Consider the following 26,660-nt stretch of genomic DNA (forward strand, 5'->3'; position numbering starts at 1 on the left):
ACCATAGACTGGCCTTTGAGGGGTCTCCTGGAGCCTGGGGCCTCTCCTGGGCCAGAGCTTACCTTCTGAGACTTTAACTCCTTGGTGAGCACCAGAACCTGCTGCTCTAAGGCCAAAGCTTTCTCCTGGGCAGTTCGGTTTCGCGAGAGTCCTTCAGCAAAAAGTGGGAAGGTGTTCTGGCACTTGGCTTTCTGAACAAGATTGGTGGTCAGAAAAGGACTTGGCTATAGTCTTTGGAGAATCCGCTGGATCTTTCCCTGCTCAAAAGGAGAAACACAGGTTATGATGAAGGGCCTCAGCAATCCTCAAATTTGAACTTGCTATAGAAGCAAGTTCGGAGGACTCGGTAAAACGCAGATTGCAGGACCCTATTCCCAGAGTTCTTCATTCAATAGTTGTGGGGCGGGGCTTGTTCCTATGTGACGATGACGCAGCTTGTGCTGGGATCATACCTGGAGAACACTGGCCTGCTGTGCTGGCCAGATCATGCAGCCCATCATCTAAACTGTGCCCGTCTCCTAGTCTAAGATCCCAGCCTGCGTGGGCTACCTAGTACTACCCCGCTGGCCTGCTGGGTGGCCATCCCCTCAGGCCAAGCCCTGACAGGATGTCTTGTATCTTATTTTAGGATTCCACTTCTACCCTCTAAGCCATTTTCAAAGTACACAGATCTGTCTGTCGATAGGAGCATGGAATAGCTATACTCTGCATTCTTGCCATAAAGTAACGCAAACTCTTATTTGATTTTTATTATAAGCTAAGTTAGGGGACTTATTTTAAAGCTGCATGGTCCTTTTATTTCCTCTAGAGCGAAGGCCCAAAGATCAAATCCAGCTTGCAGCCTGCTTTTGTAAATAAAGTTTTACTGGGACACAGTCACGCCCATTCATGTGTGCACTGTGTGTGTTGCTTTCACTCCATAAGGGCACAATTGAGTACATGCAACAGAGACCATATTACCTTGCAACGCCTGAGATGTTTACTGTCTTGCTCTTTACAGAAAATTGCACACCAGTGCTAAATTTTATTCTTAAATCAAATCAAATGCCAGAGTCACTCACCCAGGCCACCTTTTCCTGCCCTGCCCCCATCCTTTACTTTAGGGCTCTGCCATCAGCCTGCATCCAGGGACATTTAATGGCTTGATAATATATGATCAAAGGACCTTGAGAATCTTATTTACGTGATAGATACACATCATGTCTGTTGTGAGGCCTGGCAGGAGAAATTCTCCTCAGCCCTCAGTGCCAGACAAAGCTTTGCTTCTTTCAGGAAAATATGTGTTCGGTCTTATGGACACGGGAAATAATCTAACCATTTGCATTTCCCTCTTTGCCTGGCTGCGAGAAGCTCAGAGCCACATCTGCTGCCTACCCTTAGCCTACTCTGCCCGATCTTATTAGATTTCTTAACCCAAATTTACTCATTTACTTTTTTCCAGATATGTACTTTAATAAGCTATCCCCAAGCTTTTTGGGACTCAGGTGTTAAAAAGAAGGACGTGTATGGGATCTTAGGGGAGGGGACAGGCAGGGCTTAGAGGACGAGCCAAAGGACTTAGCATCTGTGTTCTTGGGACCAGGCCGAGGGCCAGCCAAAACAGTCTTGAACAGATAAAAGAACTGCTCTAGTGGGTGACAGGAACCAGAAACTCCTTGGCATTGTTGGGTAAAAGACCAGCATGGTCTTGTTACAGCTTTAAAAGAAATCCGGTTGCTCGGAGAACAAAACAGCCCACAGAGGAATACAATGCCTCTTTCTCCTTTCTGCCACAGTGTCTAGGAGGAGCAGGAGGCTCTCTGCAGCCCTGCTGCCTGTGGATAACACTGCCATCCACCAACCCTGAGGGCAGGTAGGGTAGGGATCACTGTGCCCATTTGACAGCTGGAGAAAACTAGGCCTGGGACAGCTGTTTTCAATCAGCACCCTAGGATTTCGAGGGAATGCCTCAGCGGCCAACTGTGAGGACAGAGGGTGGTGTCCCAGACTCCCACCCCTCACTCAACTCAGCTTTTAACTGCTTTGTATATTAGATTTCGTTTATGGCATCAAAGTCTTGTGGCAATAAAGATGCAGTTTTAAAAATCACTGATTTAGAAATGAGGCTTCAGGTAGTAGTATGGGCCTGAATCCTAGTTCTGTCACTTACTGTGTGGCTGTGAGCGAGCCACTCCACTTTTCTGTCCTTGGTTCCCTGATTTATTAAACAACAACAGTATCTACCGCTCACTCACGTTGTTAGAAGGATTAAACAGGTTAGCGCAGGTAAGGTGCTTCGTGCACAAGGACGAAACTTGAAGAGGTTCTGCTAAGTGAAAGATCTAGTTATAAAGGACCACATGTAGTATGATTCCATTTATATGAACTACACAGAACAGGCAAATCTACAGAGACAGAAAGTAGAATAGTCGTTGCCTAGAGCTAAAGGGAGGGGGAAATTGGGACTGATGGCTGAGGTTATGTAGGGTTTCTTTTGGGGTAATAAAAATGTTCTATAATTAACTATGGTGATGGTTGCATGACTCTGTGAATGTACTCACAGCCACTGAATTGCAGAGTTCAAATGGGTGAATGGTATGGTATGGGCACTATATCCTAATAAAATGGTTATTCCCCCTCCCCCCCCAAAAAAAAGTGCTTAGAGTAGCCCTGGCACAAAGTTAACTGCTACATACAGAGGATGCCAAAGAAATGTATACACATTTTAAGAAAGGAAAAATCTGTATTACAATTGTAATACTCAAAAGATGCATACAAGGCACGTTTGACGTCTGCAATGACAAGAGGTGCTCAGAGTGGTTGCCATCAGCGTCCAGACGCTTCTGATTGCGGTGAACTGCTGCGTGAGCAACGCTGACCCAAGTGTTAACATCGCTTAAGACGGGTATACGTTTTTTTGGCGGCCCCGGTGTAAGTGCTCGTTTCATTATTACTATTGATTCGACACAGCACTGATCTTCTCTTGGACTGTTTGTTCTGCCTTGCGGGGGCCCACCAAGCACTGCTACAAAAGCACGCTTTTTCCCGTCACTTCTACGCCACCCAGGGGTCCTCTCTGCCCTAAGAAAACTCCACAGTGCTGCCTTAGCCAGCTTTCTCCAAACTGTTTCTATGTTAAAATATGTTCTAAGGGCGCCAATGCCAATTTCAAGGAAGCCAAAAGCCCGCTAATGTGTGGGTCACTCACATGAAAGAAATAATAAAGTGCTGTGTCACGGCTAAGATGGTGCCTAAGGGTCACGTGCCTTGCTTCTTCAGGCAGATCTGATTTTAATCACCCCAGGAGGCATTTTTATATCATTTCCTTATAAAGTGAAAAAAAAAGAAAGTGAGTTTCTAAAAGATTTTCTTTTATCACTTCCAGAATCATTGCTAAGAGTTTCAGTTTGGGAAGATGAAAAAGAGTCCTGGAGATGGATGGTGGTGATGGTTGCAGAAGGATATGAATGTGCTTAATGCCACTGAACTGTACACCTAAAATTGGTTAAAAGGGTAAAATTTATGTTATGTATATTTTACTACAATAACAATAATAAAAAAGAATCATTGCTACTAGATCCATAGAAACCCAGGAGTGACCTGGGGAGTTTCATCAGTGACACACAAAAGCACGAGCGCTGGTTTTCTGCGGGGAGAAGGAGGGCACTCAGTCAGTCTCTGAAGGCAGCTCACCTGGGGCGCTGGGCTCAGGGGGCGAGGGCTGCTCCTCCCTCGGAGGCTCCCCACTCAGTGGAGAATCTGCCCTTGGAGGTCCGTGGCCTGTTCCCTGGGGCTGCCTGTTGCCCCGGATGTTGTACATTGTGTTTCTGAAGGAAAAGAGAAGAGCGTGAGGCTGACAGCCCTGCCGTTCTGCCCCTCTGCCCCCCGCTGCCACTGCTAAAGCCAGGCTGCATCCCTAGTCCCAGTCATGCCCTGCTCAGCCTGCCAGCCTCCAGGCACCTGGCACGATGCATGCCCCCTTCACTCTTCTCCTTTTCGTCATCCTTACACTTTGCACACACAGCATTGCTTATAAACTGTCTAAGCCTTACTCCCCTGCCCCCAATCCTGCTGCTGGAGGATAAGCTCCTCGAGGGCAGGGATGTTTGTCTGGTTTGTTTGCTGCAGTACTTTGAATGCCTAGAACAGTGCCTGAAATATAGAGGCCCCTTACTAGGTATACGTTGAATGAATACCTAGTATTCATTCAACTTGGCAAACTAACTTTCCTGAAACCTTTATCTGGTCTTGTAAAAAATTACCTGGCTCAGAAATCATTATATTCGTTTCAGGTATACAACATATCTATTCACATATATTGTGAAATGATCACCACAGTAAGTCTAGTTAACATGTCACCACACATACTGTGTTTCCCTGAAAATAAGACCTAGCCGAACCATCAGCTCTAATGCGTCTTTTGGAGCAAAAATTAATATAAGACTTGGTATTATATTATATTGTATATTATTACATTACATTACATTATACCTGATCTCACATGATAGTAAAATAAGACTGGGTCTTATATTAATTTTTGCTCCAATAGATTGTCTGGTTAGATCTTATTTTTGGGGAAACATGGTAGTTACAGTGTGTGTGTGTGTGTGTGTGTGTGTGTAGTTTTTTTTGTTACTAATTCAATCTTTTTTTACATGTTATGGTCTATTCAGATTCTCTATTTTTTCACTCAGTTTCAGTAATTTGAGTCTTTCTAGGAATTTGTCCATTTCATCTAAATTATCTAATTTGTTGGCATATAATTGTTCACAGTATTCCCTTATAATCCTTATTATTTATTTAAGATTGGGAGTATGTCCCCTCTTTTATTCTTGACTTTAGTAACTGAGGCTTATGTTTTTTCTTGGTCTGTCTAGCTAAAGCTTTGTCCATTTTGTTGATGTTTGCAAAGAACCATCATTTGATCTAAAACTTATCTTTAAAAGAAAATCCAGTCTTTTGGTATAGTTGGATCCAAAACAGGCTGACTGATGGAGGGAAACAATCAGTTAAATTAAGAACAGAGAAGAAATTAGAACTCAGCACTCCCAATACTTGACCTTGAAATTTGGTGTCTGATTCCTTTTGCTCCATATAAGGTCTTATTATAAGGAGCCCCAAATCCGTGGACTAGTCACTTACCCTTCCTAGTTCTTACCTTTCCCTATCCAAAAACAAAAGGGTGGTGGTTCATATCAAAAAGCATAATGAGGGGTGCTATTTACTGAGTACACTTTGTGTTGGGGCCTGTGCTGAGACCCATTACGTGTATCTCTAAACCACAAGCCACATGACTTGGAGAGGACCTGGGGACACATCCTTGCAGCCAAAGGAACTGGCAGGTGGGATGAGCATCACTGCTGCCTACACGTCCCCTGGTGCAGGAGCTGCAGCCTCCCCAACATTTCCAGGAGCTTACAAGCAGTCATCCCTGGGATGTGGGAGGGTACAGAAACCCCAACTTCAGGGCCGTAAAGGACTTTCTAAGCGCCAGCCCCTACCTCCCCTGGGGGTACGGAGCTCACTAACTATGGGCACGGCTCAGGTGGCTACTATCCAGCCAAACTATTTTGCTTGGAAGAGGCATCTCCATTTCATACACGTATTGACTTGGCTCGGAGTACTTCATAGATCATTTCTGTGTAGGTTTAGCTCCAGGCCTGAAAGGCCTGGTCAGCATGAGGGTAGTGGTCATAAAGACTTGTTCTGGAAGGAAAACCTTGGGCGAGCCATTTATCCTCTCTGAGCCTGGGTTTCCTCATGTGCACTGGGGATGAGGAACCTATTCACAACAAACAACGACTGGGCCCTCCATAGGCCAGGCTCTAAGCTAAACACTAGTAATTCAACGCATTTAATCCTCACACACATGCATTCAATGCACTGAGTCCTCACAACAGCCAATGAAGCAAGTACTATTATCGTCGCCATTGGACACAGAGAACTAAGGTTCAGAAAGGGTAAGTAACCAAAGCCACAGAGCTGGTAAGTGGTGGGGCTGAGCGTCAGACCTGGTCTGCCTCCATGGCTTGAGAATTCCACTGTTACGACACCACTTCAGAGTGTTTTCCAGACAACTCAATGAGAGCATAAAGCACCCAGTACAGTGCTCTGGAAGCTCCTTCCTCCCTTTCCCAGAGTATGACATGGGCTCACAGCAGACCCAGCTGCACGTTCCAAGACCAGCCAAGGGAAGGGAGTACAGGAGACAAGGGCACCCCTGATCTTACCGGGGCTCTCAACAGCCCAGGGAACTCACAATGTTGGCTTGCGTTTTCTGTGGGTTATTGCAAATGTCAGGAGGGAGGTAACTGACTGATCCTCTGAAACTTCCTTCCTTTCTTGGTCTCTGCCCGTTCTCTGTTCCACTTTTGCTGTTTGTGGCCTTTATCAGGCATGAACCTGGCTTAATCTTGGTGAGACCACCCGGTCCAGTGTGTCCTGGCTGGATGGCTGGACTTCCCCGGCCGCCTCTTGCTCCCAATGCACCCAGTTCCCTCCAGCTCCTCCCACGGAAAGATCCCCAACGGGCACCCTTGTTGTCCACTCACTGTGGAGCTTGACCATGCCCCATATCCCCCAACTCTCTCTCTCTCTAGCTCAGGTCTCTCTCTTGAGCTCTAGGCACCTCCATCCAAATGCCTGGTGGGTAGTTCTACTCCCGAAGGCCCTTAAAAGACACTCACCATCTTTCTCCTAAAACCTGCTTCTGTCCTGGGTCCACCATCACTACCCACCAAGTTACCCAAGCGAATTCAAACAATGAAGCTGACAGAGGGAAGTGCTATGCCTGAGTCACACAGAGCCAGGGGTCTCTAATCCAAAATCCAGTACACAATCTATTCTGCTTTCTAAGAGGTCCCACTTTGTCTGAAGTCCACACAGAAAACTAGCAACCAAACAGGATCAGTACTGAGTATAGTTTGAATTCCAAAAAGCTTCCATTCCTCCAGTAAGAACAACAACAGTAGCTCCAAGTAATATTTATTAACTGCTTGCCCATGACCACGCACAGTTCTAAAGCAGTTTGCCTGCATTAACCCGTCTAACCCCTGCACTAATTTTGTAAGACAAGCACTGTTGTATTTTACACTCACTAACAATTTAAGTGAAACACAGAGAAATCAAACAACTTGCCAAGGGCAGCACAGCCCATGACTGGGGGAGCCAGGATATAAGTCCAGACAGTTTGGTTCCAAAGCCCAGGTCATATGGCTATCTTCTTAGAAACGATTTAAAACAAGGCCTGCCAATGGGAAATTGTATATATAATACATTACTAAACAAAAAAGTAGCAGAGATATGATCGATGTACAATAAATTGCACGTTAAATGTGAATACTTTGATGCGAATGACATGTAGACATTTGTGAAGCCATCACCCCATTACTTTATGATCTCAATTATGCACATATGTGTATACAGTGTGGAAGAAAGAGACACGCCAAATGCTAAGAATGCTTGTCTGGGTGATAGGGTTATGGGTAATTTTAAATGTATACCTTTCTAGATGCTCCTAATTTCCTACGAAGAACATGCACTACTTTTAAAATCAGAACAATGAATGTGATATTTCAAAGTAATGATGCGATGAATTGAAAATAAAGCCCCTAGCCCCTCCGCAGGCCCACCTCCCTGCAGGGAAATCACATCAGATCACTGCAAGCTCTGAAAAAGCAGCTGCTTGCAGCTGGGCGGGCCCCTCGGCCCCACTGGCACTTACTGTATTTCAGTTCCCAGGTGCTTGAGGGAAATATTCTGAAGGGCCAAGGGCAGGGCAGGGGCTGGCTGCAACGCAGCTGCCATGCCCACGAGCCCAGTGGGCGTTTTCACCGGGCTCAGGAACTCCTCCAGCTCAGCTTCCTCTTGCTCTGGGGAACAACAACAACAAAACAGTGGTGGCAGTGCTGGGGAATCATCCACTCAGCTCACCGCACTTGGAAAGACGAGACAGGTGGGTGCTATGGGCTCAGCTCCCATTGGGAGCAGGCGGCAGGCGGTGAGCTGCACGAGCAGCCTTCCTTGTGGGTTAACAGCAGCCAAAGAAGCAGGGGGTTCACTGAACGTTCTGCAAGCAGGAAAATGATGCATTTTGCTGGAACAGCCTTCCTGGAAACCCCTTAAAAATATGTAGAACTGCATTATTTCTACATCTGAAAATCCACCTACAGAAGCTGTCTGAAATGCTGACAAAGAGCTTCATCCTGGCACTGTTTAGCCTTGAACTGGAAATAATGTAAAAGATCTGGGGAAAGGTTAAATAAATCACTTCAGACAATGGAATTTTACTCAACAATTTAAAATGATGCTAATGAAGACTGCTTCAGTCATGGGGAGCATGCAGGGGGTACAATATTAGGTGGAAAAAGACAGATAAAAAATTGGAGTTATCGTATGACTTCAATTGTACAGGAAAAGTCTCCAAGAAATACACTGCGTAGTCTCAACAGTGGTCACAAGTGCATGACGGGATTAGAAGTGAGCTGGCTACTCTCATTACGGTTTACTGCTTCCCCCCCCAGTTTTCTACAGTAAACATGGCTTACTTTTATAAACAGAAAAATAATATATGTTCATTAAAAGTAGATGTTAATAAAGAGGTATTATGATACAGGGAAATTTTAGGGTCACAATACTGAGTAGCAAAAAGCAAAGTAAGGCGTTTTTATATTATGACCCGAAGTACATTTACATAAAAGGCAGGCGGGAAGTTGTAACATGTTCACACTACTAGCTGTCTCCGGGTGAAAGGATTATGGTTACGTTTTCTTCCACTTTTCTGTTTCCCAAATGTTCTGCTTAAATAATGATTCTTATACAGTGGGCGCTTCAAAATGTTTAATGTTAAGGAAGGTCTCAAGGCTAAGGAAATACAACTTGAGGTGGGAGAGAGAGGAGGTGAAATATTTAGCAGTTAGTTTTGAGTGTTAAAAAAGTGTAAGAGATCAAAGGCCACTTAGGGGATGGCATGGTATGATCTTATTAGGCAGCCCAAGATCTGCAGGGCAGTCAGTACACACCTTTCAATTGGAGCCCTCTAATGAGAGGGTGAAAAATATAGGGGTACAGGAAATTTATTTTTGCACTACATCTGCAAAAAGGGTGTGGATACAAAAACATTGAATACAATGGTGGGGGTCAGGAGGAGTGTTCGATCTCCTTGAAAATAAACTTTGCAAGTAATACACTTGTTATTTCCTAAAAGGCTCTTTCAGATCTGGCAGCCTGGCCAGTACTTGGCCATACCAAGTCATTCTTTTGAGTTCCTCCCTTCAGTTCACTTTCTCACTAGTTTGGGCGTCTACCCTGAGGTTTCCAGGTGTGTGTGGGTCTCGGGGGACAGAGGGGCTGCAGAATGTGAGATAATGAAAGGCATAGGAAGCTCCCAGCTTCAGGAGCAGGTAAGAAGTGCACATTTCAGGAAGCCCAAGTGGGTGGAAGCTGGAGGGCAGGCCAGACAAAGAGTGGGGCGTTCTGGGAGGTGGAGACAGATTCCTTCCGATTCAAGTCAGGGAAGACTTCCTGGAGGAAGGGCACTGGAGCTGGGCCTGGAGGGTTGGGGATGGTTTGGACTTACAGAAGGAGTGGGGGAAGATCCTGCTATGTGTGTAAGTACAGGCAGCAGCAAGGGGTTCCAGAGACAGAGCTGAGGATGCCCGGAGGGACTCACAGGACCAATGTGAGGGGGGTGCCTAGGATGGGATCTCATTTGGCTGGGCAGGCAGTGGCCCCTGGGGGTTTCGGCAGGAGCCTGAAGGAACCTAGCTGACTAGAAAGCGCTATAGCTATGGAGTTGGAAGACCTGAGGCCAAGCCATGTTTCTGCCGAGAGGGCACTGTGACCTGGATGGAGATCCCTTTCTCTCTTCTGGCCTCAGATTGTGTATTTTTAAAATTGGAAGGGCACTCTCTACCCTGTCTCCTTCAGAGTTAAAATACATGAAAATGTTTAGAAAACCATAAAGCCCCATACTGTGGACTCAACATCTTTCAAAGCATGCTTTTTGTTGTTGTTGTTGTTAACTTTTATTTATTTAAGTGTGTTTTTCCAGGACCCATCGGCTCCAAGTCAAGCAGTTGTTTCAATCTAGTTGTGGAGGGCGCAGCTCACAGTGGCCCCTATGGGCATCGAACTGGCAACCTTGGTGTTAAAAGCAATGTGCTCTAACCAACAGAGCCAACCGGCTGCCCCTCAAAGTAGTCTTTAATCCTGACTTTGAGCTGATCCAAAATAATTACAATTTTCTTTTTTATCAATACTTTAACCATCTTTCCTTTCCCTTATTCAGAACAAACAACAAAAATTACAATTTGTCTAAGATTTTAATGTCGTGGCAAACACTTCCCTAACAGCCAATCTCCGTTTTCCTTTAACTTCTACTAGTGGCTCTAGATTTACTGGAGACCACGAAGAACTAAGTTTTGGGGGGAAAAGTCACCACTGGTTGGTCTCACCAACGAGGAGACAGCAGTTCAGAGAGGGTGAGTTTTGTGGCCATGGGCACACAGCTGCTAGCGGAGCCATGGACTCAACATAGTCCCTCACTCTGCCTAGTTACCGCATCCTTTCTGACAAGCAGACAGTTCCAAGAAGGGAGGGGTTGCCCAGGAAGGCACACAATGATTAATCCACATGACACACTTGTTGCAAAGGATGGGTGGCTCACGATGGGGATGCTATTGTGAAAGTTAGCACTTCCTGTAGGAAATAGAATTGACCCAAGGCTCTGGTCTGGGGCCTCTGGGCCCCTCCCCAGCCTGGAGAAATGTCCTCAGTGAGGTGACCACACAAAGAATTTTCATCACCGTTTATTTGTAATTCTCCTTTTGCCTGAGCCCAAGAGGCTGCCCCATCACCGGTAGGAAGGAGTCATCACCTAACAAAAGAGCCTGGGCCAACAGGTCATGCTTCCCTGGAGGGCCCTGGACAGCTTGAGGAGGAGGGCGAGTCTGCAGATGAGGGTTCAAATTTCAGCACTGACACTGTCTTGCTGTATGACCTAGGACAGGTCCCTTGGCCTCTTTGGGCCTCAGCTTCCTCTTCTGTAAAATGGGAATAACAGTAACTACCTCATAAGATTGTTGAGAGGATGAGGCATATGAAGTGTCCCAACAGCGTCAGTAAATGGAGTGCATATTTTTATGATGCTATACACTTATAAAAGTGCTGTGTAAAATGTGTCCTACTTTAGCAATTATCAATCGGTTGGCTTCCCCTTGATCTTTCTTGGCTCTGTGGAGACCAATGTTTAGGTAAAGTATGTTACAAAGTTGTAAATGCTTAAAAGCTGTAGAAAGCATGCCTTGTAGATGCTCAAGGGCAGTCATGAGACATTTTTTACTAAATAAAGCATCTGTGACTCAAAGTCATATGTGAGTCAGTAGGTTTTCATTGCCCTGGCCGTAGGTCCCGGCTTCCTCTTAGGAAGGGTGGAGACTGGAGAGGTGGGGCAGCCTGCTCCAGACAGGCAATCTGGGGCTTGCCAGCTTGCTCAAGATTCCAGAAATGTCTTTCTGGGTAGGCTTGGGAAGGCATCACATGGGCCCTGGGTTTGAGAGGGTGAGGGCTTACTGCCAGAAGAGTAAGGCTTCCGAGGAAGAGCCCACTTCCCTGCTTCCTCTGTCACCTGCAGCGTCCTCCTCGGGAGACTGGCACCCTGGCCATCACGGCCACCACTCACCTGCCCCCATGCTCACCGCAGGGCCTGGCCCAGAAGAGGCCCCGAGTGTGCGGAACCAAAGCTACGGAATTCAAGGACTTGGAAAGGGTTCAGCACAGTAGAAGAACCTGTGGAATCCAAAGCTACCTTTTGATGACCTGGCTCTTCCGATTTCAAGTCAGGGAGACTTTCTTGGTTTCCAGGGAGGTTGATTTGGCAATTGTGTCAACTCAGGCTGCAGTTTTCCACACAGCCAGGGTTGTTTGGCTCTCTGGCAGGTGGGGAGTGGGGGGTGGAGCAGAAATGCAGAAGCAAAAACAAACTCTTCCCCAAAGAAAGACCTTATTAGCATCAAACACCCAGAAGGTTTTCCGAAGACATTCCTGATTATTAGTAACAATAAAAAGAAAGTGTTATTATAATAGTAATAGTGTACATGTACACATATACTAACAGTATCATTAAGACAGCTGCCATGTTTTGAACACTTACTTATGTGACTGGCATTACGCTAAGGGCTTTACACCCCCTTCCTCATTTAATTATAAAATTAAATGTATTGACTCCCACATTCATTCAACAAACATCCAATGTGCTAGGCAGGGCACCAGGTACTGGGGACACAGGTGACAGAGACACGACCCCTTTGAGGGCTAGCGAGCAGAGACTGGCAAGGACACTGTAATTAGAACACAATGTGGCAGGCCTCAAGAATCGTCTGAATGTGCTGGGGGCTCACACAGAGTCGACCGGGCAAAGGCCCAGAAGGCTTCCAAGAGGCAGTTGGCAAGAGGTGGAGGTGACACTAAAGCTTGGCCGTGGAGAATAAGCAGTACTTTGTCAGGCAGAGAAGAGAGCAGACACACCTGTGGCGCTGCGGAAGTGTAAAGCCAGAGGCAGACACTGGGGGAGCGGGCAGAGGTGAGGCAAGAAGAACACATCTGAGGACCTGGGCTGGGACGTGTGGGTGGCCACAGAAGGGGGCTAGGGTTCAGGCTTTCATCTTATAAAGCTGACTCTGGCTGCGGTGAGGAGGGTGGCCGGCGGCAGAAAGCTGGGACGTGGGGACACCAGAGAGGAGGCTGCTGTGATTTTCCAGCTAAGAGTTGAGGCTTGACTCAAGGTAACTACAGCGAGGGGGGCCAGAGGAGACATGGCCAGCACTGGCGACCGACTGGACTGGCTAACTGAGATCTAGGAAGGGACTGGGTGGCTCCTGGTTACTGGAGCAACTGGGTAAATGGGGGGATTTACTGAGGGAAGGGAAACTGGGGGAGGAGAAGGGCCAAAGCTGCCCTTTGAGCTCAGTGTGAGACATGTACCGAGCTCTAGGAGGCACTTGGCCACAAGCCCTGCCCTTACTTATCTGGTTTCCCTCTTCATCAAGGATGAGGCATCTTAAACATGCTACAGCCTTAAGCTGTGACCTCATTCTCTGTGCGCTTGCAGGGGCCAATCATAGTCCTGGCTATGGCATGGGGGTGGGAGGGTGTGCTCTCCTGGGCTCCCCCATGCAGGGATGTTCTCGGATTTGGGATCAAGAAACTCCATTAGTGAGAGTAAAGGATTCTTCTGCCTTATGGGAACACCAGGGTTAAAATCACTGGTCTATCCAACTCAGAGCACAAAAGCATTTGTGTAAGAAGCAGCGATAATCAATGCATTTTCTCATTAACCTTCCTCACAGCAACTCTCACAGTTCCATTTCTTGAGACCTTCCCATAATAGGCATCAAAACAGTAGCTGACATTTATTGAGCTCTGACAATGTGTGGGCATTGTTCCAACCACTTAACAATGGATTCACAGAATCCTCATCATAACCCTAAGAGGTAGGTAAATTTATGGATCTCATTTTACAGGGAAGGAAACTGAAGCTCAGAAAGGTTAAGCAACTTGCCTAAGACCACACAAGATTAGGACGTGAACCCGGGCAGCCTGGCCTGAGTGGCCATATTCTTGCGGGATGCTATACTGTGACCTTGACAGGTGACCTTGACAGGTGACCTTGACAGGTGTCGAGTCACATCTCTGGCTCTCTGCTCCTTCAGCAGAGGGCTCCTCCCACTCACTCCCACAGAGGACAAAGGCTGGGTCAGCATGAGCCCTGGGTGTGGGCAGGAGGTGAGCCCGTTGGTACCTAGCTCGAGGTGCAGGGCGGGCCCATTCCCAGCCGGGGCAGCGTCAGGGGCGGCGGCAGGGGCCGGCGGGCTGCTGTGGAACTCCCAGCGCTTCATCTGCAGCTGCTGCAGCCAGTACAGCATCGCTTGCTTGGTGGCAGCCTGAGAAGCACAAGGGTTAGTTGGCAAGGCCCTGTGTCCACAGGTGGCCCTGGGTGTGGGATGAGGAAAGGTCCTAGAAGGCTTGTAACTCTCTCCTTTCCAGAAAACAAAACTACGACATTACTGCGGATGAGTGCCCACCTCAGAAACAACGCATGCTTCTTGGCCACAGAAAATAATCCGGTTCTGGTCTCCCACTCAGAGGCTCCTTAACCTTTCTGGGCCTCAGTTTCTCATCTGTACTACGGTGATGACAACACTCATTTCATAAGGCGGTTGGTTTTGAGGAAGAAATAAAGTAAGGAAAGTACAGTGCTCAAAATAGCACCTAACAGCAGTAGGAGCTCACAACGTGCTTACTGGTGAAGGAATTTGGAGGTACTGAGAGAGGGCAAGCGCTTTGGAATTCTGACCTGGTGGGGCCCTGGTACCATCAGTATCTCCCCGTGCAACATCTCAATGTCTTAGCTGACTTTGTGGAATGTGGAGAATCCCTTCTGTTGGGGAATGCACTGAAATCATACATGACTGGGGACTGGAAAGCCACACTACACCACAGTAACAGCGTGGCACCCTCCAGGCACGCTCAACCAGGTAATGTCTGATGCCGGTCTTTAGTCTCCCAGCACTGGATGGTCCAAATACCTATTGTCATATCCGTTAAGTCACCAAATACCTATTCTCTGATCCTCCAGGAGGGAGGCAGGGCAGTTTTTTCTACAGATGGAGAAACTAAGGCTCTGATGTCATGCGGGCAGGTGGCATGAGAGCTGGTCCCAGAACCTGGGTCTCCTACTTCTTGACCAGAGTTTTGTTATAATTTATGGCCAGGAGATACGGCTTCTGTAGAGAAGGTCTGGGATCAGTTGGGTGTAGAAGCTGGGCATCTCGCTGGGAGAGGATGGTGATTCTCACAGAGCTGTTCACAATGAAGGCCACGTGAGGATAGCAGCTCATGAGGCCCTCCGGTGAGATGTGTATGAGGCCAGGGGCTCCATGAAAGAGGCCGTTCGGCCTGTCATGGAGGCATCACATGAGATCAACTGATGCCCACTAGTCTTCTCTGTCTATACACGTTCCCTGAGACGTCCCAGGGCCTCACGATGACTGTGCTGAGAAGCTGCAGCCCATATCCAAACACCCCATTTTATTCATTCATTGGCCAGTGTATACTGAGCACCCACTACACGTATCAGGTACTGTGGTAGGCACTGGAGATACTGTGGAGAGCCAACACACATGGCCTCCACCGCTTGGAACTTAAGTCTGCTGAGGGGAATGTACACCTGGGTGTCCTACGGCCTCATCCTGGGTTCCCTCCCACCAGGCAGCCGGCCAGTTACAGGAGTCCCTCCTTTTCTCCTCCCTCACAGTCTTCATGCTACCCTATTTGTCTCCCTCTCCACTGTTACGGCTCTAGCTCAGCCATCATTCTCTCCTGATCCCCTCCAGATATACTCCCTGATCACCAGCCTTGCCTTTTCCTAATTTGTTCTCTACCCAATAGCCAGACTGAGCTTTCTAAACACTCTAATCTCACAATGCTTCCCTTGCTTAAAGCTCTTTGACAATTTCCCACAGCCCACAGGACAAAGTCCAAGCTTCCTGGCATAATTCACAAATGCCCTGCCCTCCCCTAGGCCTCTGCTCTCCCATTCCATCTTTTGGGCTCCTCTGTACCCCAGGCTCCTGGGATTTGTCTGGATACTCTGCGCTGTAGCATGTTTTCCTACGTTACTCATGAGGCTCTCTTGGACTGAAATGCCCTTCTCTCTTGTCTGCTTATAGGAAACGGATTTCCTCTTCAAGACTCAGGTGTTATCCCCTCATCTATGATACCCTTTATGGATGGCCCCTCTTACTCAGTAGAACTGACACCTCCTGTCACCATACATTTCCAGTACAGACTTATCATAGTGTCTCTATAGAACATTCTACTATGCATGCCAGTCTCCCTGTCAGTCTCTCTCCCAGACCTTAAACGGAGCATCAGGGGCAGGTCTGATTTGGCTCCACACCCCAGTGCCTGACAGAGCCAGACATCAGTCACACACACACAGATCAATGAAATAGTGAAAGACACATGTTGGAGAACCTGCAGACAGCATTCAACCTGTGGGAGGAGACACATGACTCGTAAACCACATGATCTCTGAAATGCTTGCCTTGCCTGGCCTGGAATTCCTGGTTTCCACTATTTTAACTGAACCCTGCTCACCAGCCAGTAAAGGGGAACTGAAACTGTGGGCTGCACGCAGGGGCTTCAATAGATACCCAGTTGGCTAGAGGTGGGGGTGGAAGGGTGGGAAGATGGGCCAGGGAGGGGAAGTCTGTCTATGGCACATTCTTCTCTGATGAGTGTGAATTCTAGAACTCTCAACCCAGATCTGTCTTTCTAATTAAGTTCTAGAGTACCTCCTTTTGGCATGAACATTCTGACTTTGGTTCCAGCACCATATGTGTTCATTCAATAAACATTTATGAGCACCCAAAAGGCTATATATTCCAGGTGATGGGAATCAACAATTTGTAGGTTCCTGTGATGTGCCACACACGTGCACATCTTGTTTTAAATCTCACAAATTACCTAGATTCTGAGAGGTTAAGCAACTTGCCCAGGGTCACAAAGGTAGTTAAGTAGCTGATGTAGAATTTGAATCCAATCCTGTCTGATTTTAAAATACACGGCCTTTCCGCTGTTTCAGGCTTTCTTAGGTAAACACGATGATTAAACAAAATGTACTGATGGGCAAGCAGGTACAGACATGCCTAATGAACAATCTAGGTTCATCAGTGAAACCTAAATGTTTACCTCCAATCCCTGCTAACGTCTTGTCCACATTCACTCCCGTTGGCCAAAATATCAAGAAAAGCAATTCAGAATCCAGGCCTTGGGAGAGGATTGCAAAGCTCCCATCTTGACTATCGTTCAGCCCCAGGTTAAGAAAGTTAATAAGGTAACTGCATTGTCAGGCACACCCAAAAGTAAAAGTTTTGAAACACAGTAAAGAGAGAAAAAAAAGTCTCCATACAGTAGTGAGAGGTGGAAAGACGACCAGATTCCAAGTGTTGGGGCTACACCACTCCCTAGAGGCGCGACGGGTGTGTCACTTCCTCTCTTTAGGACTCAGGTTCTCGATCCATCCTATATGGGTCCAGTATCGCTGCCTCTCCTCTTCCAACGAGTAAATGGGTACGAACGCGCTTTGCACAGCGCGCTACCCCGGGCACCCAGGCTTCCTCGGGTGAATAGGGTCGGTCATCACTGTTCCGGTAAATGGACTGTGACCACCCACCCGCGCCCGGCCGAGCCCGGGGGACTCACCCCGGCGGACAAGGGAAAAGCCGCTCCGTTTACCTTCAGGGTAATCATGCGGCTGGGAGTCTTGATTTCGAAAGTTCCCTCCTCGGCGTCCGCCTTGCAGTCAAAGACCGCGTTGGAGACGTCGATGCTGTCCAAGGGGTTGGCATCCTGCGCGGTCCGCGAATAATACAGGTGACACTTCTTCTCGTCGTAGCAAAACCAGCGGGATTTCCAGCCCCGGATGGGTCCCTTGCCGCCAAACTTACTTAAGTAGCCACAGAGTTTCTTGGGGGCAGTCTCTAGGGGCCGGGCGCAGTCCTCTGACTCCTCGGGAGGGAACACGTCGAACCCCCTGGCCGAACCGGCAGGTCCTTCGGGCCCGGGGGCAGAGGAGCCAGACTGCGGAGGTTTCTCCTGGGCGCCCGCCATCGCCGCTTCCACCGCGGACGGACTGCAGGCGCACAGCCCCACTTGGGAATGTGCACTGGGGACAGACAAATCTCGGACACTCAGAAGGTACCTGAAAAGATGGAGCTCAGGGCGCCGGGGCGGGGCTCGTGGTGACCCGCCTCCAGGACACCACGGCGGGACGCACCTGGCCGCGAAGTGTACGCCTCACCCACGGAAAACCCAGTGGGGCGGAGAGCCACGCCCCCGCCCGCTCCGCAGCCAAGCCACGCCCACCACCGCGCCCTCTGCCGGCTCTTCATACCCCGCCTACTTCCGGCGTTTTCCTCCGTGCCGGTCAGCCATCTTTACTGAGGGCAGGTGCGCGGCGTGAGACGGGCTTCAGGTTGAAGGCGTGGTGTCCCTGACCTAGGTTAACGGGCGTGAGAGAAGCTCGAAGAGACGCTTGTCACTGACTATACTGCCCTGGTAATTCGCGTAATAAGTAGAAGGATCGTTCCTTCTCACGCCAAACGGGCCGCCTTTTCTCCCTAGGTGCTGCGCGAATCACCGTCGGACGGCGCATCGCGCGGCCATTGGCTGAGAGAGGCGCCGGGGAGGGTAGATGGCGCCGCTTCCGCCGCCGCTCTGGGAGCGCCGCGACGTGGGCTCCGCCTGCCCGCCTTCTCTCTGCTGTGTTAGTTTAGGGCCCCGGTGACTCTCAGCTGGTCGCGGTGACCTCCCCGCCTTTGTCCCAGCTCCCACTCCTGTCGCCGGCTGCGATATATAGGTCGCTCAGGCCCAGCTGCTGCCCTGCTGGAACCCGGCGCCACGCCTGGGGCGGGGTTGGGCTCGGGAAACAAACTAAAGTACCTGGGCCCTAACTTTCAACTTCCGGCCTCATTCTATTCCTGCCCTTCCCTTTCTCCCCGTTCCTCCTGTCCACGTGCCTCCAAGTGCGCTGTGGAGCCCATGTCTGTCCATCTCTTTAGGGGCTCCACTGTTCTTCTCTAGCCCTGTCTGAGCCCCTTCTCTCCCTTTAGCTTCCAAATACGGTCATCACAGCTTTACTCGTTACTTCAAAAAATTGGGAGCAATATGAATGTCCAAAAATCTGGAATTGGTGAAGTAACTGATTAAGGACTTTTTGCAGAAGGATATGGAATAATATGGGAAATAGTAGCTTAAAAAAGCAGGCCACAACACTTCCCAAAGCTTGATATTTGGTAAAAAATGAAATAAAAAAAATGTATGCGTATGAAAGTAAGGGTGACAATGGATCTGAACTAGAATTGTAAATCAAGTCAAATTGTCAATGATTAGGGGATAATAAAGACATTTTCAGAAGTGCAAGGTCTCAAAAAATGCAAAAAAAATAAGGGTAGAGAGATGATGCATAATATTGGTAGCAGTTTTTTTCTAGGGGGTAGGAGTAAGGGTTATTTTCATTTTGGCTTTTCTGTATTTTCCACAGTTAAAATTATGTATATAGTTTAAAATGTTTTTTAAAATGTACTTTTAAAAGTACATTGTTCCTGTTTTATTTGTTTTAATTTTTTAAAAAGATTTTATTAGAGAAGGGGAACAGGACTTTATTGGGGAACAGTGTGTACTTCCAGGACTTTATCCCAAGTCAAGTTGTTGTCCTTTCAGTCTTAGTTGTGGAGGGCGCAGCTCAGCTCCAGGTCCAGTTGCCGTTTCTAGTTGCAGGGAGCACAGCCCACCATCCCTTGTGGGAGTCGAAGAATTGAACTGGCAGCCTTGTGGTTGAGAGCCCACTGGCCCATGTGGGAATCAAACCGGCAGCCTTTGGAGTTAGGAGCCCGGAGCTCCAACCGCCTGAGCCACTGGGCCGGCCCCTGTTCCTGTTTTTAAATTGCTCCACAGTTAAATATAATTTCTTACTTCAAGAATGGAGATAAACCTTTTTTTGAAGCTCTATTCCTATAGAAAGCAAGAGTCACATACAAAAAGATTAGGGAGCTTTCTTAGAGAGAACTACATAGCATCCAACTCTGGCATTGTAGATTAAGGATACAAACGCCATCATTCTGATGGTAAAGAGTTGGAAGGGGCAATGCAAGTTTCTCAACCTTTCCATTCTGTTACAGGTTGAATTGTTTTCCCCTAAATTCTTATGTTGAAGCCCTATGCCCAGTGTCTCAGAATGTGACTATACTTGGAGATGGGGCCTCCAAAGACGTAATTAAGGTAAAATAAGGTCATGAGGGTGGACCCTATTCCAATCTGACTGATGTCCTTATAAGAAGAGATAATGACACAGAAGAAAAACCGTGTGAAGACACAAGGAGAAGAGGGCCATCAACAAACCAAGGAGAGAGGCCACAGAAGAAACCAGCCCTGCTGACACCTTAATCTTGGATTTGTAGCCTCCAGAATTGTCAGTAAATAAATTTCTGTTGTTTAAGCCACCCAATCTGTACTTTGTTATGACAGCCTTAACAAACTAATGTACACCCCAACAAGAGAGTGAGGTTCTTTGGAAATTCATCCAAGACACAGCCCAAAGTGACTTAGAGCACCCATGAAAATTCCCTGAAGTTTTATGTACATAAATAAATACCAATCCATATCAGACAGCTTCATATAAGATACTTTACGTTAATTTCCGAAAAGCAAAATAGTCAAACCCTATTCCCAACCACGTCTGAAGGATGACCGAGGGGCAGGTGGTACAGTCCCCAGTTGGGGTGGTGGGTATCAGGAAACTGACCACTGGAATTTTCATTGGCTGAGTACAACTTTTCTGGGCTCTGGTTTCCTCATCTGTACTATATGCATTGTAATTCCTACCCAGGACATCCCACCGAATGTTTATGAAGACCAAAAGGTAATGATGGAAAGTTTTCATGTTGGTATCCCTTATCTGCAGTAATATCAACATGATCAGGGTTGTTCCAGAAAATGAAGAGGGAAAAAAAAAAAAGATTTGAATTTTAGGTTTAGGGACATTAAGAGGGAAATGCCCGTTGATTTAGATGCATTAATTGCTGTATATCTTAATGGATATACTCTGGTAATTATTTCAAAATGTAGTCAACCTTCCTCCCCACCATCCATCCCTTCTTTCCCCTTGGAGGATTGTTAGCGGCAAAGCAAGAGGTTGTCAGAAAGTGACACCTTGTGGCCTCATGGTGTACTGCCCTTGGGTATATTGGGTGCGCCCAAGCTTTTTTGTGAAAGCACTTAAAAGAGGCACCAAGCAATATTCCCCGCCCCCCACGCCCCATAACATATCCTGAACAGGCAGGTAAGTAATTTGACATCCTTAAAATCAACATATTTTATGTATTCCTTCAACCCATATATTTAGTGAAGGCAAGAGAAACAGACTTTCTATTAACAGAATCATGTATTTCTTTGTAGTCAACGTAAGTGTTTATTATATACACTAATGAACATTATACTTTAAGTTATTTGGAGCTGTCTTCCATGTTGAATTTTTTTCTTCTCTTACTGTGGGGTAATTTTAGTTCTCTTATTAAGGAAGGAGTACAGTCTTATTGAAAATATGTTTAAAAAATTTTAGGCTTTCTGGCTAGTAAAACATCGTATACTTTCTAACATGCCTATTTTTTTAAATGCTGATTTTGACATGTTTTATTCAAATACCAGTCTGATCACACATGGTCCAAGAACATTCGAATAATAAACCCAAAAGAAACAGATGTGAACGATTGGTCTTCAAACATTATAGCCAATGATGCCACGCTTGCCTATGATCTCACCGACATAAAACCACATCCACACCTCAGTGGCCACTACACCATTCAGCAGAGCTTCCTTAACTGTGAGCTGTTTGAAGCTACCTAACATGCCTATTTTTGAATAATATCATTTTCAATTGATAATAAGCTCAAAGAATTCATGTTTATTAAACACATGGTTTTCAAATACATAATTTTAAAAGAAGTTAGGTTCCTTTAAACCCACAAGTCATTTGCAAATAGGGTTGTCATTGGCAGTTTTCCTATAAAATACTGAATCAGGCAAACAGAGAAACAATGTTTAGTGCTGCATGTATACTTCATAATATGAAATGATTTTGGAGGTTAAAATAGGCTCCCCAGTTACCTGGCAGGATCATTGTAATGAATGTCTACTCCATCAGTCAAATTTTGCATACTTAACGTAATGGAAATTCAGTTCTACACATCAAGCACATGTTTTATAGCGTTTGGTTATAGTATCTTGAAAGAAATGACCTGACACTGAAGACATTGAACACTGCTCTATTTTACGTTCCATTTCAAATCTAAATAACCAGATTTTGCAAAAGCAACTTTAGTTTCAAGGAAACTTGCTTTTAAAATTATAAAGAATCAAGTAACATGGGAGTATATTTTTAATTTTCACAGTCAGAGAAATGAAAAACTGGACTTCTGTGTTTTGTGTTTTTGGTATACTTAGCAAGAAATGTAGCAACATCATTCAGTGGGCAGGAATCTTGGTGGTACCTTCATCACTTCTAACCTAGTGTCTCTGGAGTTACATTGCATTTGAATTCTGACTCCATAATCACTAAATGTGTTACTTTGGACAAGTGACTTAACCTCTCTGTGCCTGCGTTTCTTCATCTGTATAGTTGAGGATAACCATAGTACCTACTGTGTAGTGTTATAACATGATTATGTGAGCTAAACCATGTAAAGCTCTTACACAGTAACTGGCCCACAGAAGACATTTAATAAATGTTAACTACTAGTATTAGTATGAGTTTTGGGAATAGTACATTCTTGAGCTAGCAGGGACCTCCCAACTTCATTTGATCCAGGTCATTGTCCAAATTCTCTTATTTTTATTCAAGATTCTATAACTAAATGCTGTAAAACATGTATTTGACATGTGGTTACCCTTGGTGGGGATGGGTAGTGGGGAAGATGGTATGAGGTTTCGTCCCTATTGGGGGCGGGTATTGTAGCAAGAAATTGGGAGAGGGAAGGAGTTAAATTTGAGGGTTTCTGACACTACCTTGATCCCAGGATTTTCCCTCCTTCCTTCCTCCTTCCTTCTCTACCTATCATTTCTTCTTTTCAGCCAATTGTCTCATCAATTTATATATATATATAGCAACATCATTTAGTGGGCAGGAATCTTGGTGGATTATATATATATAATCTGTTGTCTCATAGAAACCAGGTTTTACTAGTTTTTCTCGAGACTATAGAGCAGTTGAAATTTGGCATTTACTTCCGTTTCCTGCAGGACACCTTTCCCCAAAGTATGTTCAGTCTCAGTTTGTTGTATACTGTTTGTCTTTATGCTGCAGAATCTTCATAGACTATACATGGATTTTTTTTGTCCTGCCCAAGAAAAGGTATATTTTATTGATACGTACACTTCTGTGTGATTATATATGTGTATGTGGTGTGTGATTTATATATATATGTGTATATATAATATACCTATTTTACTTACATTTTTATATATGTGTATACCGGGGATGCCAAAAAAATGTATACAAATGGCTTTTATTCATCTTTTGTTATTGGTATACATTGAGTATTACAATGTTAATACAGTTTTTTCCTTTGTTAAAATATGTATAAATTTTTGGCACCCCTTGTATATATAAAATCACATATCATAAATGTACAGCTCAAAGAATTTTCATGAACACAGGCTGTAACCAGTGCTGAGAGCAAGAACCAGAACATTTCCAGCCCCCAGAAGCCCTCCTTATACCACCAGCCCCACTACCCATCCCCGCCAAGGGTACCCACTATGCTGATGTCTAATAGATTAGTTTTGCTTGTTTTTGAACTTCCTATCAATGGATTCTTACAGTACATCCTCTTCGATGTCTGGCTTCTTTCACTGTACATGTTTTTTAGATTCATTCATATTGTTAGATGTAGTTGTAGTTTTTTTCGTTCTTACTGCTGTATAATATTCCACCCTGTGAATATACTATGTAATAATTTTTTCAATGTTCTACTTTTGATAGCATTTGGGTATTTTCCAGTTTTTTGCCAGCCTGGCTGTTTCTAAGCAGTGAATATCATACACAGGGCTGGCATTTCTCCCCAGAAGGGTGAGCATCTTCTGTCTTGCTTACCTTGCCCTGGGATGCTGGCAGAATCCTCTGCTAGACCTTGGAGGCCTGAATGCTCCAGGATTCAGTGGTGCAGGGTGGAGGGGGGGAAATCTGGGCAGTGGGCAACTTGGGAAGAGTTTAGTCTCTGTATAGCTTCGTCCATGTTCTTGGCTTGCCTGGGCTTCAGTGCAGTAAGGGTTTCCCCCTCTCACATTGCCTGGTTTAGTGCCTTAGGTGATGCCACGGATGAAACTGAGGCGTGCAAATCTATAAACTGAAACAGATTGTGCCCCAAATCTCATCAAGTTTCTGGCTAGGAGTCAAGAAAACAATATTCAGAAGAAACAGAATGTGGTTGCCCCTGGGGAGGCTCTGCGTAGAAGGAAAACATAGGATGAGCTACTCAAAATTGTCTGAACCATGTGCATATTTCCTAAGTTAGTTGTTTATGGTGGTAAAAATCCATAATATAAAACTTATCATTTAAAACAATGAAAAAGATTGTGTATTTATTTAAAGATGGTCTAAAAGAAATGAAATGGGCACATTCGGGTCACCTGAATCCAGCTACTTCTGATGAGGCCGTTTAAGGAAGTAGTCAAGAGGGCGTGCTCTAGCACTGGGCTGCCAGTGTTCAAATTCCAACTTCACGTTCCAGCTGTGTGACCCGGGACAGCACACGCCCTGTGCCCAAGTTTTTTTTAGTTGCAAGAGGGAGGCAAGAATCGTTCCTACCCTAGGGTCCCTGTGAGATCTAAATGAGATTATGCCTGCGAAGAACTTCGCCTGTTATTGAATGAGCACCATCATTCAATCACCATCTGATCTGTGTGTATTATTAGGTGTGTGCTCCCAGCACTGTCAACCGCTCCTGAGAAAAAAAGCAAAGGCAGACTGAACCGAGAAGTGATGTGTTAGAGCCAAGAGAAAGCCAAATGACATTATAGCCTGCTGAATAAATGAAGTTTTCACAGTAGTTTAAATAAAGAAAAGCAGTGTGATAACTGAGTCATCACACCAGGCAGGCTGAATTCAAAGGAACATGCCTAGGAGCAGTCGGTGCTGTGCTCGCCTTGTGAGCTGCAATTTATTTTTCCAGGAAAGCTCATTTATCACATGAAATCAATGTTGCTAATATGTTTTTTATTGGTTTTGTCATTCTGTTTGCATTTAATTTATAAACTTGTTTGGCTTTTATATGAAGGATATAGCTAGTTTGAACATAGTTAGATAATTTTCTTTTTAAAAATAATTTAAATCAACACCGTGTCTTAAAGTGTGTCCCCACCATTTCCAAGTTTGAGGAACACTGCCCTGGGCAGTGGAATTCTGATGGAGAAAAATCAAATGTATTTCCTCTTGGCACAGAGCCCTAATTCCCCACGAGTGGAGTTACAGAACTCTCTAGTTACAGGCTGGTAAACCAGAGCAGAGAGAGCAGCCATGACCTTGAGAGCAAAGATGGCCGAGCTAATAGTTCTTCAGCACCACCTGAGCCTACAGGTGGGAGCTTCTCCAATTTCACCCCTCTCCCAAGCGGTGAGTGTGGACTTTGTTTTGTGATCCAGGTGACCATAGTATTACTGGCATTGCTTTTTATTATGTCTACCTTTGTATTCAGGAGCTTTGAGATTTATGGCTCTATGGGATAAAATGTTTCCGATTACTTATGCATATATAACCCAGATGTCAGCAAGGGTGACAATGCCCAGTGAGAACTAGAGGGAATTCACACTTCCGATTCCGGTGCCTTTCCAATGTGTCCGTGAATTTCCAGGGAGCTTACGTGCTCAGGGTCCCCTGCGACTCCACGTTCCTGCTTGTGTAGGGAGCATATTTTCCCCTCTGGATCTTGTGGTTGCTTCTTCTTTTATCCCCACTTTGGCCTCCACCTAAACCCAAATAAAATTTGTCCCTTTGTTTCATTTCCACCAAAATCCACAAGACTTTTGCTTGTATAGTAAACGTTATTGAAGGTTTAGGGACATTTTGCAGGAGGGAGTGAAGTGAAGGAAAGGAGAGGGTTTACTTCATAACAACACAAATGACTTAAAATCAAATGTTTGACAACTCCATTCCTAAAAGTCTTTTGGCCACACTGTCATGTTACTTGAACACTGTCCCCTTCTCTCTCACCTTTCTCTCTCCTTCCACTCCCAAATCTCTAGTGCTTTCTAACAGGACTTTCTAACAGAACTGTTGCCTTGTCTCTTTTTTCAGCCTTGTCTCCAGAATCTCACCTTCCCCTGACAGAGTGTGTCAAGATATTGTCCCGAACAGTTTCCTACTTAAGATGCATTCTGTTGTCAGGAGATTAGATGGCTGCTGGCTGCCCCACTGCCCTTATAGAAGCTGTTCACTTTACAGTCTGCTTGTCTGGGAAAGAACAAATATCAGCTCTGTGCTTATACAGCACTTTCACCCACATGTGCCCCCTGACAAAGTATAATATCCATTTTACAGATGTGGGCCCACAAGCTTAGACGTTGAATGAATCATCCAAAGCCACACATCCAGATAAGCGGTGGAGTAGAAATCTGCACCTAGGACTGAAGATGTTGAGATACCACCCATGTCATCACACATGGACAGGATCGAGGCCACATGGCTTCTGGCGTAAATGATTAACATGCAACAACCCAGCTGGCCTTGGGAGCAGCCAGAGCAGCTGCAGCAGGTACGTGCGAGCATCCTACAGAAGTGGGACTGCCAGTTCCCTCCCTATGCTTTCCGCTCCCTTCCCTCTTTTGCTGGCTAACTCCTACTCTTCAGGCCTACATGTAGGACTGGCTGTGTAATCTCTAGGGCCCAGTACAAAATACCAGTGCTGGTCCCCTTGTTCAAAAGTGATTACAAATGTCAAAACAGCAACAGCAGAGTATTAAGTCACATATGGGACTCTTGTAAATGACTATACAGGTCACACGCCCATGAAGCTAGCCCTGTATGGAGGTTACAACCCCCAGGAAACAGTCTCTGGCTCCCCATTCTG

At 46.0% G+C, this 26,660-nt stretch overlaps 1 protein-coding gene across 1 annotated transcript in view; it reads right to left on the reverse strand.

The window, feature by feature from the left end:
- The window catches only part of TBC1D2 (TBC1 domain family member 2), a 49,276-nt gene extending 29,241 nt beyond the window's left edge, over window positions 1–20,035 (reverse strand). Inside the window, 6 exon segments of the mRNA XM_081065854.1 lie at window positions 63–215; window positions 217–257; window positions 3,673–3,806; window positions 7,703–7,850; window positions 13,778–13,919; window positions 17,278–20,035. Coding sequence (XP_080921980.1) covers window positions 63–215; window positions 217–257; window positions 3,673–3,806; window positions 7,703–7,850; window positions 13,778–13,919; window positions 17,278–17,652 — 993 coding nt within the window. The 5' untranslated portion in view covers window positions 17,653–20,035.
- Between the last annotated feature and the right edge of the window lie 6,625 nt (window positions 20,036–26,660).

This window comes from Rhinolophus hipposideros, assembly GCF_964194185.1.
Source record: "Rhinolophus hipposideros genome assembly, chromosome: 11".
In the NCBI taxonomy this organism is placed as follows: Eukaryota; Metazoa; Chordata; class Mammalia; order Chiroptera; family Rhinolophidae; genus Rhinolophus; species Rhinolophus hipposideros.